Below are 13,165 nucleotides of genomic sequence, written 5' to 3'. Positions count from 1 at the left end.
TGTGTTGTTGGTAAAGCTTGACTAGGGATCCTCTGCAAAGATATCCATATCCAAGTAGGGTTGGCATCCCCCTGCCTGGAATGCCCTGCCCTACATTTTAACATGGCTGCTCCAAATTTCTTTACAGATTTGACCCTTCGCTTCAGAAAGAGGTCTGAGAAATGAGTAAGAGTAAGAAGATTCTCTACTCTTTTCTGTCTCCCCTGGGGGCTGCTATAAACTCTGTTTGACAGCCAACCCAATTCCAGTGAATAATAATTGACAGAGAGAACACACACATGGTTTGGTCTACCTTCATAGGCAGCAGCTTGGGAACATCAACACTTGCAGCCACACTGCCCAGTATGTGAATTCTCTTTTGCCACTATTGGGCAAGAAACAAACCATCATGCAAACAGCAAGGGTGCATCATCAGTGGGTTTAAGGGGGCTGAGCAGAGCGCATGGAACCACTGTTGTTACTTCTGTGGATGAAAGGCAGTGAGGATAAAGGTAAATGAAAGTCAAATAGAAAAAAAACAAAAGACAGTGATGATTTCCTAAATGCAATACCATACCAACCACAACAAAAATCCTATGAGTAAGGCAGAAAACTCAGCATCCCACAACCAGTCAAGATTCCTAACCAAAAACCAAAACTAAAAAAATCCTGGCAGCCAGTCAGCCAAGGTCACAGAAATCCCCATGCAACACAACCTCACTCAGGGGCTGCAGTTAGTGCAGAATGCTGTGGCACAATTGCTGACATGAGTGAGACCCTATCAGCACATAATACCTCTGCTCTGAATTTGCACAGGTTGCTGATTTACTACCAGGCCAAGTTCAAGGTGTGCTTTCCATGTTACGGGTGTCGCATAGTACTTGTTCTGCTCTTTTAAGAAATCAGTCCTTTACTGTGGCTAAGAAATCAGTACCTACACTTTGAAACTCCCTGCCTATTGACATTAGCAGGTGTGTTCATTGTACTCTTTTTGGCACCAGCTAAAACATTTTTGTTTAGGCAAGTCTACCCAGGCATGTAGATGCTATTATGTTTTTATCTATTTTAACTCATTATTGGTTTTATTATTCTGAATATTTTTAAATACCTGTCTTTAACTGTTTTTGCCAATAATTGTATTGTTTTAATTCTTTCTGTAAATTGGTTTGAGGTTTTTTTTACTACAAAGTGGTATATAAATGTAATTAAAATACATAAATAAATTTAGAGTCACTGTAGTCCTTGGGTCTTTTTCCATTTTTAGGAACAAAGGAATCTGCCTTATTCCTACTCAGGCCATTTGGTGCCATCTAGCTGAGTACTGTTGACATGGAGTAGCATTGGCTCTCCAGGATTCCAGGCAATAGTCTTCTCCAGAAATTGAATGTTGGACCTTTGCATGCAAAGCATATGCCTACCACTGAGCTACAACCCTTCCCCTGTTTAAAAAAATCTTTTAGAATTGCTCTTTTCAACTCACTAATGAATGCACATTATACCTAGTGCAAATCCTGGGCTCCTACTGGGAGGAAGGGTGGGATACAAATTAAATAATAGATAAATAAATCCACACCATTCATTTAAAGCACATTCAACACATATTTGAAGCACATGAATCACACCACAGAATCATGGGAACTGTAGTTTAAGGGTGGTGGGAACTATGTGAGGGGGAAACTATACTTCCCAGGATTCTTTAGGAGAAGTCATGTGCTTTCTATTCAAATTGGATATCCTTGAAACATATTGTGTGGATCTACCTAATAAACTTTTTAAAATGAAAAAGAGCTATAAAGTTTACTGGGTGACCATGGGCTACTCACCATCTCTCAGCCTAATATGCCCCTCAGGATGAAAACAAAATGAACACCCCAAGGAAGAACAGCGCACTTAAAATGTAGAGGAAATAAAAATCTACAACCATATTGTGAAATCAAATACTTTTTGGGACACAGTATGAAGAAATATTTATATAAGCATGACTGTCAAATATGTGTATTATTTACACAACCTGTAAAGACATTTATAGTGCAATCCTACATTTGTTTACTCAGAAGCAAGTCCCAGTGTATCCAGTGGGGCTTACTCAAATAGGGAAACATGCAGAGAACTGCAACCTCAAGTGATAAGGAACTTCATTCACCTAACCCAAAATTCAGAATCATTCCACTTTAAGCTGTTTTGCAACTGTTTATACTTGTTGTTATGGTTATTGGATTTTAAAGTGATTTATTTCTTATTATGAGCTGCCTTGGTTTCCAGTCTGCAGTCCTACCGCACAGCGTTGTTGGAAAGACTCCATACACACACACATACACTGCGGAACATTTTTTTAAAAATCAGTATTAGTTTCCTACGTAATAAAAGCGGTGATACCTATGTAAGTCCTGCCTAGTACCACTCCCTATACATATGTATATATGTGTGTGTGTATATATATATATAATGTATTTTATGTATTTTAATTTATTTTAATATTTTTGTGATTTTACTGTTTACAATTTTATTATATACGTGTTTGATTTTATTTTTGTATGCTGCCCTTAGTGCCCTATTATAGGGTAGAAGGGCGGGATAGAAATATTTTAAAATAAATAAATAAATAAATATTTAAATGAAAGCTCAGAGTCTGGAGATCAAGCTGACTGACCCAGAGACCCAGAGAGCACCCCAAAAATCCAGAGTCTCTGGGCAAAAATCAGACACCTGGCAACCCTACTCTCTATTGTCTTTTCAGTGGCTATGGAAGAACTTCCTATTCCAACAAGCCTTTTGAGTGAATATTTTTATCGCAGCCTGTATCTGTATTAGATTTGAAATTCTTTTTATATATGAAATTATTTTAATTCTTTCTAAGTATGAAATTGTTTTATATATGTTTTTATTGTTAAATCACTTTATGATATTTCCTAGGAACTAATTCATGAATGGAATGAATTAAAATGAATGAAATGCACCATTCAGACAACAGCCAGAAGCAGAACAGCACCTGGTTTCTGCTTTTTCTCCTGGGACATTAAAATTGTTCTGCAGTCCCAGGGGGACAGCTGCTTTCAAGCTGCTGCCAATGGGAGATGTCTGAGTGTGCTGCCCATTTGAGAACATGAAACCTTATGTTTGGGAATAGTGCTTTGGAGCCAAGAGGATACTGGTGTTGATTTTGTTTTAATCTGTAAAAAGAAAAAATATGGAGGAAGAGGAACATATAATAAGTTCTCAGGGGGAATGAGCTACTGAGAATCATTATCCACAGTAAGGGCTAAGTTGCTGGGAATCAGGGGGAAGGGTGTAAGAAGAAGTAAACATATTATTAAATATTATAAGTAGCTTTCTGGATCCAACAAGTAGGATATAAATCTCATTTTAAAAATTACACACCAAATGGCTTGACATGTTAAGGTTAAGCAAACTGCTTTTCCTTAAGCACAGATGCACAAATGGATGCAGGCACCACTATTTACAGTGTGGACCATTTACTAGAGCAGGGATGGGTAATCTGTGTGACCCTCCAGCTGGTGTTGGACTCCAGTTCCCGTTAACTCCAGTTAGCATGGCTAATGTTCAAAGATGATGAATTTAGCAACAACTGGAGAGCTAAGGATGGGGGAGGAATTCTATTCAGTTTACATTTATAGGTGAACATACCTAATATATACTTCCTGAAACAATATGCAAATGTAAAACAGCCATCCTCCAAAATTCACATTTCTCTTAATTTTTGCAACACAGTTCTCCAGCCAAGTAATGTGTACAAAAATGCATATACTAGGGTAAAATGTTTTTAGCAGAAATAGCATAAAAAATCCATTATATAAGGGCCAATTGCTTTGCAAAAATGTGTATATTATACAAAATTGCATACAAAGATGTGTATATTAGGAGAAATTCAGACTAAAATGCTGCTCAGTTTTCATGAGTACTTGGTTTTTGTTGTTTTATGCAAACTGATGTGCAAATGTGAAGAACTGAACTTAAGAGTGGAAAAATGAGAATCAGAGAAACCATAATTGACAGATTCACCCAAACCTAGCTTAGAGCATATGCTTTGCCTCCGTAAGATCCTGGATCAGTCCCTAACATCTGCAGTTAAAAATGTTCTTGGGCAGCCAGGCAGGGATATAGACCTTCAAGAGCTTGGACAGCCACTGCCAGTCAGAATAGACAATAGTGAGCTAGCTGTCCTATAAGGAATTGCCATATGTTTTATATGCCCCATATCTTTTCTTTGCACGGTATAGAAGGTCTTAGTTCTTGAGTCTTAGCAATCTTCAGCGCAAGCTAGAATACATTTTAGGAAATATAATTGTTATAGAGAAAATATCTACGGCTTTTTCCTTGAGAATTTAGTCCCAAGCGCATATTCTTATGATCACTTTAAGTTATCCCATAACACACTAACTATCCATTTATAGACATGTTCAACATAGTAAAGGAGTGGTAAGAGCATGAATGTTCTATTTTTTTAATTGGTTACTTCCGATTGACACAGAGACTCAAATCTATTTTACATCCAGCCTATAAGATGAAGGTCTGGAGTCTAGACTAATGTTGAAATAAGACTTTTGAGGGCTGTTCCTCCCCAAAACATTTAAGGAAACTGTGTAATAAAAGGTAAGTGTTACATGCACAACTATGTGCAGGGCCAAGAACTTTGGTCTCAATAATGTCTGTGTTTCTCAGAAGATAGCTTTACGAAGCAGCAAAGCTTTCCTTTCACCCTTTGTCTAACCTTCATTGTTACTGTCAGTTCCTGTAGTAAATGGGCATCATTGTTGTTAAGTGTACCTTTAATTACAGCAACAGAGATCATTGTGCTACCCATATAATGTTTTACTTTTGATCCCATTTCATCATCAGTCTTGAAATAAAATGGTCCCGTATAGAACTGGCAGATACTTGCTATCGTGTTTGTGAAAACATTGGGTCTCTTCCTATTAAACTTCAGCGAACAGGGGAGAGTGCAGAGCCATCATTTGTTGGAATAAAGGTAAAATATGAGATTATTCACTAACCCTTTTCAAAATTTCTATTAATGACTGTTCAGCAAGAATGCTGCTTAATGGTGTGTTGTTATTCTTAAAGGTCCAAGAAGTGTCAGCTAGAGTTGGCTTGGACTTCAAACACAGTACAGCAAGATTAGTGCAGTTTGATCCTGGTAAGGCAATCATTATAAAGTTGTCCATTGTGAGTTTTTATACTGAAGGTTCCATCTGATACTGCGAGTGCAAAGCAGTGTGTATAAAGGAACTTGCCCATTACCTCTTCTGTCTACAGTCCCCTTCAGAGTGTCTGGGGAGAAAAGTAAGAGGGTCAAGAAACCTAGTGGACATTGTGGCTTTGTCATAGAAGTCTACAGTGTGAGGAATCATTCCAAATCAGGTGGAGGAATCTTGTGCCAGAGGAGAAGATCAATCCCTCTGGGTAGCTGCAAGAAGAATCGTGATGTGTTGATCTAGTTGATCCTCTGTCACATTCAGTTATGGATTGGCTGCTGAGAGCAACATTTGCTCATATTCTTTAGCAACCTATCCTCTTCAAAGTCTCACAATTATTGGCTTCTTCTGGCAAGAGATATATGAAAGGAAGGATAATCTGGTGGGCATAAATGGTACCATCTTGATTACCTTCTGTGATGAATGGGATCTAAATTCATGATGATTTCTAAGACTTAGCCTTCTAGCTTCCATTTGTTTTTGTTTTTTTAAAGTTGAAGACACAGGTTAGAAGGCAAGACTGCCAGCAATGGTACCCTTTTGGTTCTTCTGATTTGAATTAGTCTGTTCTTTCCATATACTGTAGTCCCTACTGATATCCCAATGGGTTGTATTCAATGTAGCACTAAATTGCTTGTTCTGTCAGTGCAGCTATTTCTCCTTGTGCAAGGGAAGAACCCACCCACACCCCCTAAATCTTCAACCCTCTGGAGCAGATTTGGTGACAGCACAGAGGGAGGAGCGGGGAAGTCATGTTGCACCAGCAGTAATTTTTGAGCATGCACACTGTTTAGTTGAATACCACCCATTGTGTCTGCATTGCCCACAGTTCAATCCTATATATGCCTACTCAGAAGTAAATCTAATTGAGTTAGTGGGCTTACTCCTAGGTTACTTGTGTAAAGGACTGCAGCCATAGTCAGTAAGATGAAGCCCATAATACAGAGGAAGGGATGCTGATGAGGCTGATGGCTTGCCTAAGGCTTTTGCGAGGCATTGATGGCAGAGGTGAATGTCAAAGTGGACTTTTCCTGATTCATACCTCAATAGTCACAACACAACACCATCTCTTCCTATTAGGTTCTAGTCTCACTCCTTCTTTTTGCCATACTTGAATTAGCTTTGGAAATTTCATTTTATATTATGATCCGCTTGATTTATTGTGAATAAAGGCATGAAACCAGCCAAAAGGTTTCTGCTGCTGGCCATCCTTTTAAGTGGTCCACAGCTGACGTCCAAATCACCCCCTGTGTCAGATGCCAATTTTATTAGCTTCATATAATAGTTACCACACTAGTTTAACTTTATTGCTTATTTATAGAAAAGCCATTTTTTCCTGTGGAATCTGTTGGTTAATTGCTATGTTACTTCACAGGAAAGGGTGTAATTAGTAATTATGCAATTACTAGTGTTACTGTTACCAAGTTAGCACTTGACAACTATGTAATTTCTTGACACCACCATTTTAGAGATGGTTGGATGGGGCTCACTATTCCACCATTAGCTGATTTTTACTTTTCGCCTTGCTGGCACAGTCTGCTCAGAAGACAGGTGTGTATTTCTGTCTATTTCATCAGTGATACTTTTGGCCTAGAGCAGGCTTTAGCACTACTAATTAAATTGGCATTTGAATGGGGAAGATTTTTCTTCCAATGTCATTAACACCTCAGTCTAAAATCCTTTGGCCATGATCCACAAATGCTCAAGCATCCAGGTTTGTCTGTCTTTTTATTCCCTCAAAAATGTAAAAAAATGTAAAATGTAATTTGGCATGTGAAACTGCTGAAGAGTAACTATGAAGACAATTCGTACAAGAATAACTATGAAGACAATCAGGGCCTCTAACCGGGAGTAAGATAGCTTTGGTGAAATATATTTATTTATTTATAAATCACTTTTCAGGGCCAAGTCCTCACAAAGCAACATACAGAGGGAAATAAAACAATAGGATCCAGTGTCTGAAGCTCTAAATACAGATAAGCATACAAATATGAAGCTTGTCCATGCATTGTTTTGATGGGTGATTTAATGTGTGAATGGTGCTTTCCTAACAAAATTAAATTTTCACAGAGACAAATGTAATGTTCTGAAATGAGATTAAAAAAATAAATCAAATGCACGGGTATAGGAAGGGGGTGGCAGAGCTGGCAGTAGGGATAAGGGAGATATTCAATTAAGTTCACATTTCAAGATGAAACTACTTAATCCACACTTTGCAAAAAAATATGAGAATCCCACTCTGCTGCCCAAGAGCATCCTTCAAAATTCACACTTCTCCATATTTTGAGATGCAACTTTCCAAAGAATGCTTACAAAAATGCATATATTAGGGAAAATGTGTGTAAAATAAATATGTTAGTGAAAATTGCATACAAACATGCATTATATTAGGGAAAATTGCTTGCAAAAAGATGTACATTAGACAAAAATGCATACAAAATATGTTTATTAAGAAATTCACACTAAAATACTGGCAAATTTTCATGAGGTTTTTTTTAAAAAAATAGCAAATTGATGTAGAAATGTAGAAAACTGAATCTAAGACTAGAAAAATGAAAAACTGAGAGAAATGAAATCGATAGATCTGTCCATCCCTAGTTGGCAGTAATGCATGTGAAAAACATCTCAGGTTTTCAGTTGATCATGCCCACCTGTCAAAATTCCTTGCGCTTCCCTTAAGTCTCTATGTTTGGAGACTTAAAGGAGGAGGGAAAGAATGGCAAAAGCATTTTCCAAGTCTCCCTTCATTTCTCTTTTATTTGTCCATGATCGGGAACTTAAAGAGGGAGGGGGAGACATGGAAAAGATTTTAAGAGGGGCCCCCATGCTCCTGTTTGAGAAAACAGGAGTGTGGGAGCTGTTTTAAAGCCTTTGCAAAAACCTATTTGAAGTTGCTCTTGTGTGCGAGCTGCTTCGAAGGGTGCTTGTGCACAGGGCATTAATCCCCACTCCACTGATGAGTGGAGATTAAATCCTGTTGTTTTGACTGTGTGATGTTTTTCTTTGCTGGGAACAGGATTGCATAGCCAAGGCAGGATTAAACTGTCCTCCCGCCCACGTATGGACATCACTAATGATGTCAGCAGATGCGTAGGTGGGTGTGGTTTGGGGGAAATGGTCTTGGGAGCCAAATAGGACACACTGAAGGGCCATGATTGGCCTGGAGGCTGGAGGTTCCCCACCCCTGATGTACATCAAGTAGTTGCAGTGGCTGAAAGGGAAGTCTTGTGCTGATAGTAGTCGCAACATGCTCCTCCAAAAAGTAGAGATGCAAGCAGGCCTGCAAACATACTACACACAAGGCATTCATTGCCAAACAGCACAAAACAGGAAATCTGTGATAAGAACTCCCAGGGTTTTTGTCCTTTCTGTAATGGAGCCACAGTGGGCTCCAATTTTGATCGGAACAATGGCATGGATGAAGAAACTGTTTAGTCTCCCTCCCCCTTACCTAGTCTAAATCAGCATGCCACAAACTGGAAAATTGCAGGTGCCTGTGTTAAAACCAAAGCTAGTGCTAGGCTGCAGAATTAGGCCCAGCTAAACTTTGTAAGCCTACAGTCATACTACCCTGAGCAAGCCGAATCTCATCTGATCTTGGAAGCTATGCAGGGTCAGGCCTGGTTAGTACTTGGATGGGAAACACCTGGGAATACTGGGTGCCGTAGGCTTAGAGGAAGGCAATAGTAAACCACCTCTGAATACCTCTTACATGAAAACCCTATGAATATATCCAAAAGATTCATAGGGTTGCCATAAGTTGTAATCAACTTGAAGGCATATAACAACAACAACAACTTTGTAGGTTTGGGGGTTGAGGGTGGGGCAAAAACTCTCCCTGAAGTTTGCATTCATTTTAGGGGGCAATTTCAAAATATGAGATCATCTTCCTGTAGAAGGTTGCCAAGTGTGTGTGTGTGTGTGTTTCCTTAACCAAAAAAGCAGGTTCCCTTGCCAGAAGAAGCCAACAGTTGTGAGGCAATGAAGTAATGATGTACCATCATTCCCAGGGGTATTTTGTCCATGAATTGAGTTAGAGGAGCTGTTCTACTGTTTGAAGTGATGCAAGGCTCTGTGCGTGTCTGTGTGTGTCTGTAAGGAAGAAAGGAGGTAAGGAAAGAATCTCGACCACCTTGCAAAGTAACCTCCCCCCCAAAACCCTTAAAATTCACTTGTCCTCCATTGCCAAAGAGCCCCCCCCCATGTTTGAGGGGTTGAAAAGTCCTTCAAAAATGGAGGAGGAATATTCAGCCCAGCCTGACTTAAAAAGCCAGAAAAGACTGGTAGAATTTCCATGTAACATGTAGTTTAGTTCTCAAGAGAACAACTTCATAGGTAAGCAAATTTGTTTTTCCGTTGTAAGGTATTTCTATCTTAAAATAAGTTTCTGCTCCAAAATGGGCAGGAAAAGCATTACTCTACCTTCCATCTTTTTGGTTGCCCTTCAGCAGCAATGGGTGTCATGAAACAGGGCTGTGGAGCTGCCTGCTGACGATAGCATTGCTATCGCTTGCCTAGATGGAGATGAGGGCAGGGGCAAGCAGGTTGGTGGCAAGGTCTGCGGATGCACCAGTGGAGCTTCTTTCTGCTGGTATGTCCACACAGCTTCACCACTGCAGTGCTATACCCCAGCCCCATCCATGTAAGCCATAGTGGTGTGGTATAGGAAGCTTGGCATTGCAGCTCTGCCTCACCACAATGGCCACTACTGTTGCACTCTGAAAATGAAAATTGAGCACAAGGGTAGCCAATATCATGCCATCCAGAACTGGTTGAACTATAGTTCCCATCATTCCTGACTATTGGCCATGCTGACTGGCGCTGATGGGAGTTTTAGTCTAGTAACATCTGGAGGGCATAATACTGACTGTCCCTGATTTAGCAATATGACCCTTTTCCCTGCCAAATATGTATGTGCAGGAGAGATGCTTCCTCCTAACAGTTCTTCTCCCCCACCCCACCCAAGGGTTCTAAGATGTTTGTTTTTGCTCATTAAAAGTGCCATGTAACAATGCTGAAAACCCTTTCTAATGAGTTTGCTTTCAAATATAATTTCATTGTTGTTGGAGGTTTTGGGGGTGTTCCTCTCTATTTACTATTAGTAAAGAAATATATATTCTGCAATGCTTAGTGCTACAAAATCCTGATAGCATGTGGTTAAGTACTTTGTTGAACTGGAGCCCAGGATGGGAATAAAACTTCATCTGGATCCTACAACCCTAAAATTGCTCCCACAGTACTTGCCTGATTCTATTTAGTGGGACTGATGCCAGCCTTGTGCTTTGAAAATTGGGCTATAAGAGTCCTTCATGGCAATAGCATATTAGAACTTGTGTTTAAGGGTAAATCACAAAATCATCTGCTGGGTTTGAATGATGTTTCACAGAATGTGATGGGCTCCTGTTCAGACAGCCTGGAGTTCCAGTTGTAGAGATGTTTTTCTAAGATTAGGGAAAGGAACAACAATGGGGAGAAATTATGTAAAAAAAACTGGGCACCCTTGATATTAGGGAGCCTTCTTGCTCTTTTTTTCTGCCACGTTACTGTCAATAAGAACTGAATGAAATGTTCCCCTTGGGCTTCCCCATTTGTAATTACATGTTCCAACACCTCTTTCTCCCAAAATACCAAAGTATATGAAAATCATATGTCTGGGAAACCTTCAACTTAATTTTAGGAGATGTAAGAAAAATAAATACATTACTGCTAGGCTAGCACTGTAGTCCTATGGGACATGGGTTTTGAGATAATCCTTGAGATAATAATCCATAATTGCTTCACTAGAGAGTAAGCTGTGACTTTTGGCTTTTAATGGTGAAATGCAGTGGATATGTGGCCAGAAACAGGTGTCTTGTGTGCATAAGGGGTTAATATGTAACAAAGAACTAGGCCTTGTAGTGTTACTGAAGACCTGCAAAGGAAAGCACTCAAGGTAGGTCTTTGGTGGAATCTTCCTAGGTTTGTTGCATTCTTTGAGACTTTAAAGCTGCCCCCCTGCAATTTCCAATGGTAGCAATTGCACATGTACAGTACAAGTGTTTACATCCTCTCTGAAGTTTTCTGCAGCTGATAGTAGTCTTTGGAAGTACTGTTGCAAAATCTGACTGTTCTTATGTTCCTATGGCAAAACCGTATCAAAGCTATTTTCAAATGTGATGTAAGACTCATACATTTAGATGTTGTGCTTTTGACAGGCGTTTCTGTCAAGATCTGGAATATCCTGCTTCAAGATGATGGCCTTGAAGAAAACAATGAAGTATTTAAAGTAATACTGAATACGCCCAAAAATGCTGTCCTGGGACACAAGAGGGAATTGACTGTTGAAATTCTAGATCCAAGGGCTGGTAAGACAAGTAATTAAATATACCTTCAGAAAGAACTGACCAAGATGTTGCCTTTTTGGTCAAAGAAATGTCTAAGGGCTGTTTCCATGTGATGATAATCTCTTCTCATTTTAGTTGGCTGATAAATATCTTTCCGGATAGGCAAGAGGATTATCATTATAAGGTGGGGTGGAGAATCTTTTTTAACCCAAGCGTCACATTCCCTGTTGAGCAACCTTCTGAGTACTACATGCCAATGGTGGGTGGGGCCAGATGCAAAAGTGGGTGGAGCACTGAATACAGATGTTACCTTTTATTAAGTCGACTAGTACATGTCCCTCTCTAACCTAAGTCCAGACAAGCAAGAGGCATTATCAGAGTTTAAGGACACACTCCAGTCAAGCAAATGTTCTCAGGGTGCAAAGCAGAGCCAGTGAGGTGTGTGGCCTGGTGAGAATTCTCAGGGCCAGATAGGCCTAAATGGTCGCATGTGGCCCCTGGGCCTGAGGTTCTCCACCCCTTGTGATTTGTTCACCATGCATGCCTCACAGTTCATGTCTACTAGAATTCTAGATTTTATGGACAAAAGTCATGATTCTGGTGATACTAAAAAGTAAGTCAGGTTGAAATCATTAAGGTTCTAGTGGGACTCAATTCTGAAAAGGCAGGTTTAGAATTGGGCTGAAAGAAAACTATCTTTATCAGAACAGAGTCAACTTTATCATATTGCGATCACTTGTAAACATAGTGTGATAGTATCCACTTATGGGAGCTGAATGTCTGTAAGCATCTGACCACATATTGAGGTAATGTTACTGTGCCTTCACAACCAGATGGAAAGGTAGGATAACTGAGTTTGTATGTGCGTTACAATTCTTCTCATAGTGTGATTGTTACAATCTCAAGATATTATCAGCCCCTCTGAAGAATTTTTTAAAATTATTATCCTCATCATCCCACCCTTCCCCCCGAATGAGCCCAGGGCAGCATATTGACCAATATAGGGCAAACTGCTAACTATAGCTCACAACAGCCTTCTTCAGGCATTCAGTCTGACACACAAGAGCAAAAAGTGTGTAGGGGAGCAACTTACATGCCCTATCCCTGTCCCTAGTATCCCCATGCATATGAAGCACAACAGCTCCTCTCTAGCTCTGATAATACAGGATCCCTATTCATGGGGAGGCTTTTAAGTGTGTTCAGCTAAACACACTTCTGAGCCCCCTTTAGATCTTTGCAGTAAGTAAAGATTGGGAGTGGAAGTGATGGGGACAGCACATGTAAGAATGCTGGGCGGGGAGAATATGATCATCCCTGGCCCCTTACACACTTTGTGCTCTTTTGCGTGAATGAAACGGTAGATAGGCCAGAAATCTCTTTATGTCCCCACTAGTAATGCCTTGGTAAGCCCTTCTATGTTTAGGCTGAACATCTGAAGACAGCCATAGACAAGAGGTGGAAGCAGAGAGAGACCAGGATCATAGCTCAGTGACAGAGCACATTCCTAGGAAATAGAAGGCCACAGGTTTAATCTTTGGCATCTCCAGCTAAAAAGCACCAGGTATCCGGTGAAAGATCTTTACCTGAAACCTTGAAGAGCCCCTGCCAGTCAGATAGTCAAGGTATAAGGCAGATTCCTATGTTCCTCTT

The 13,165-nt window shown here is 39.9% G+C and overlaps 1 protein-coding gene and 1 pseudogene across 5 annotated transcripts in view; both read left to right on the top strand.

The window, feature by feature from the left end:
- The window catches only part of LOC133387765 (FRAS1-related extracellular matrix protein 1-like), a 197,706-nt gene that overhangs the window by 165,004 nt on the left and 19,537 nt on the right, over nt 1–13,165 (top strand). For all 5 annotated transcript variants that reach the window (XR_009763554.1, XM_061633224.1, XM_061633227.1 and 2 more), the window contains 3 exons: nt 4,837–4,966; nt 5,062–5,134; nt 11,387–11,536. Coding sequence is in view for 4 of the 5 variants with exons in the window: in XM_061633224.1 (XP_061489208.1) it covers nt 4,837–4,966; nt 5,062–5,134; nt 11,387–11,536 (353 nt within the window). In the remaining variant the exon portion in view is untranslated. The remainder of the gene's footprint in view (nt 1–4,836; nt 4,967–5,061; nt 5,135–11,386; nt 11,537–13,165) is intronic.
- Nucleotides 8,746–8,863, top strand: LOC133388156 (5S ribosomal RNA; annotated as a pseudogene).

The sequence above is a fragment of the Rhineura floridana genome, chromosome 6 (genome assembly GCF_030035675.1).
Source record: "Rhineura floridana isolate rRhiFlo1 chromosome 6, rRhiFlo1.hap2, whole genome shotgun sequence".
Lineage (NCBI taxonomy): Eukaryota > Metazoa > Chordata > Lepidosauria > Squamata > Rhineuridae > Rhineura > Rhineura floridana.
Note: the sequence above shows the minus strand (reverse complement) of the source record. Positions and strands in the feature narration are given on the sequence as shown.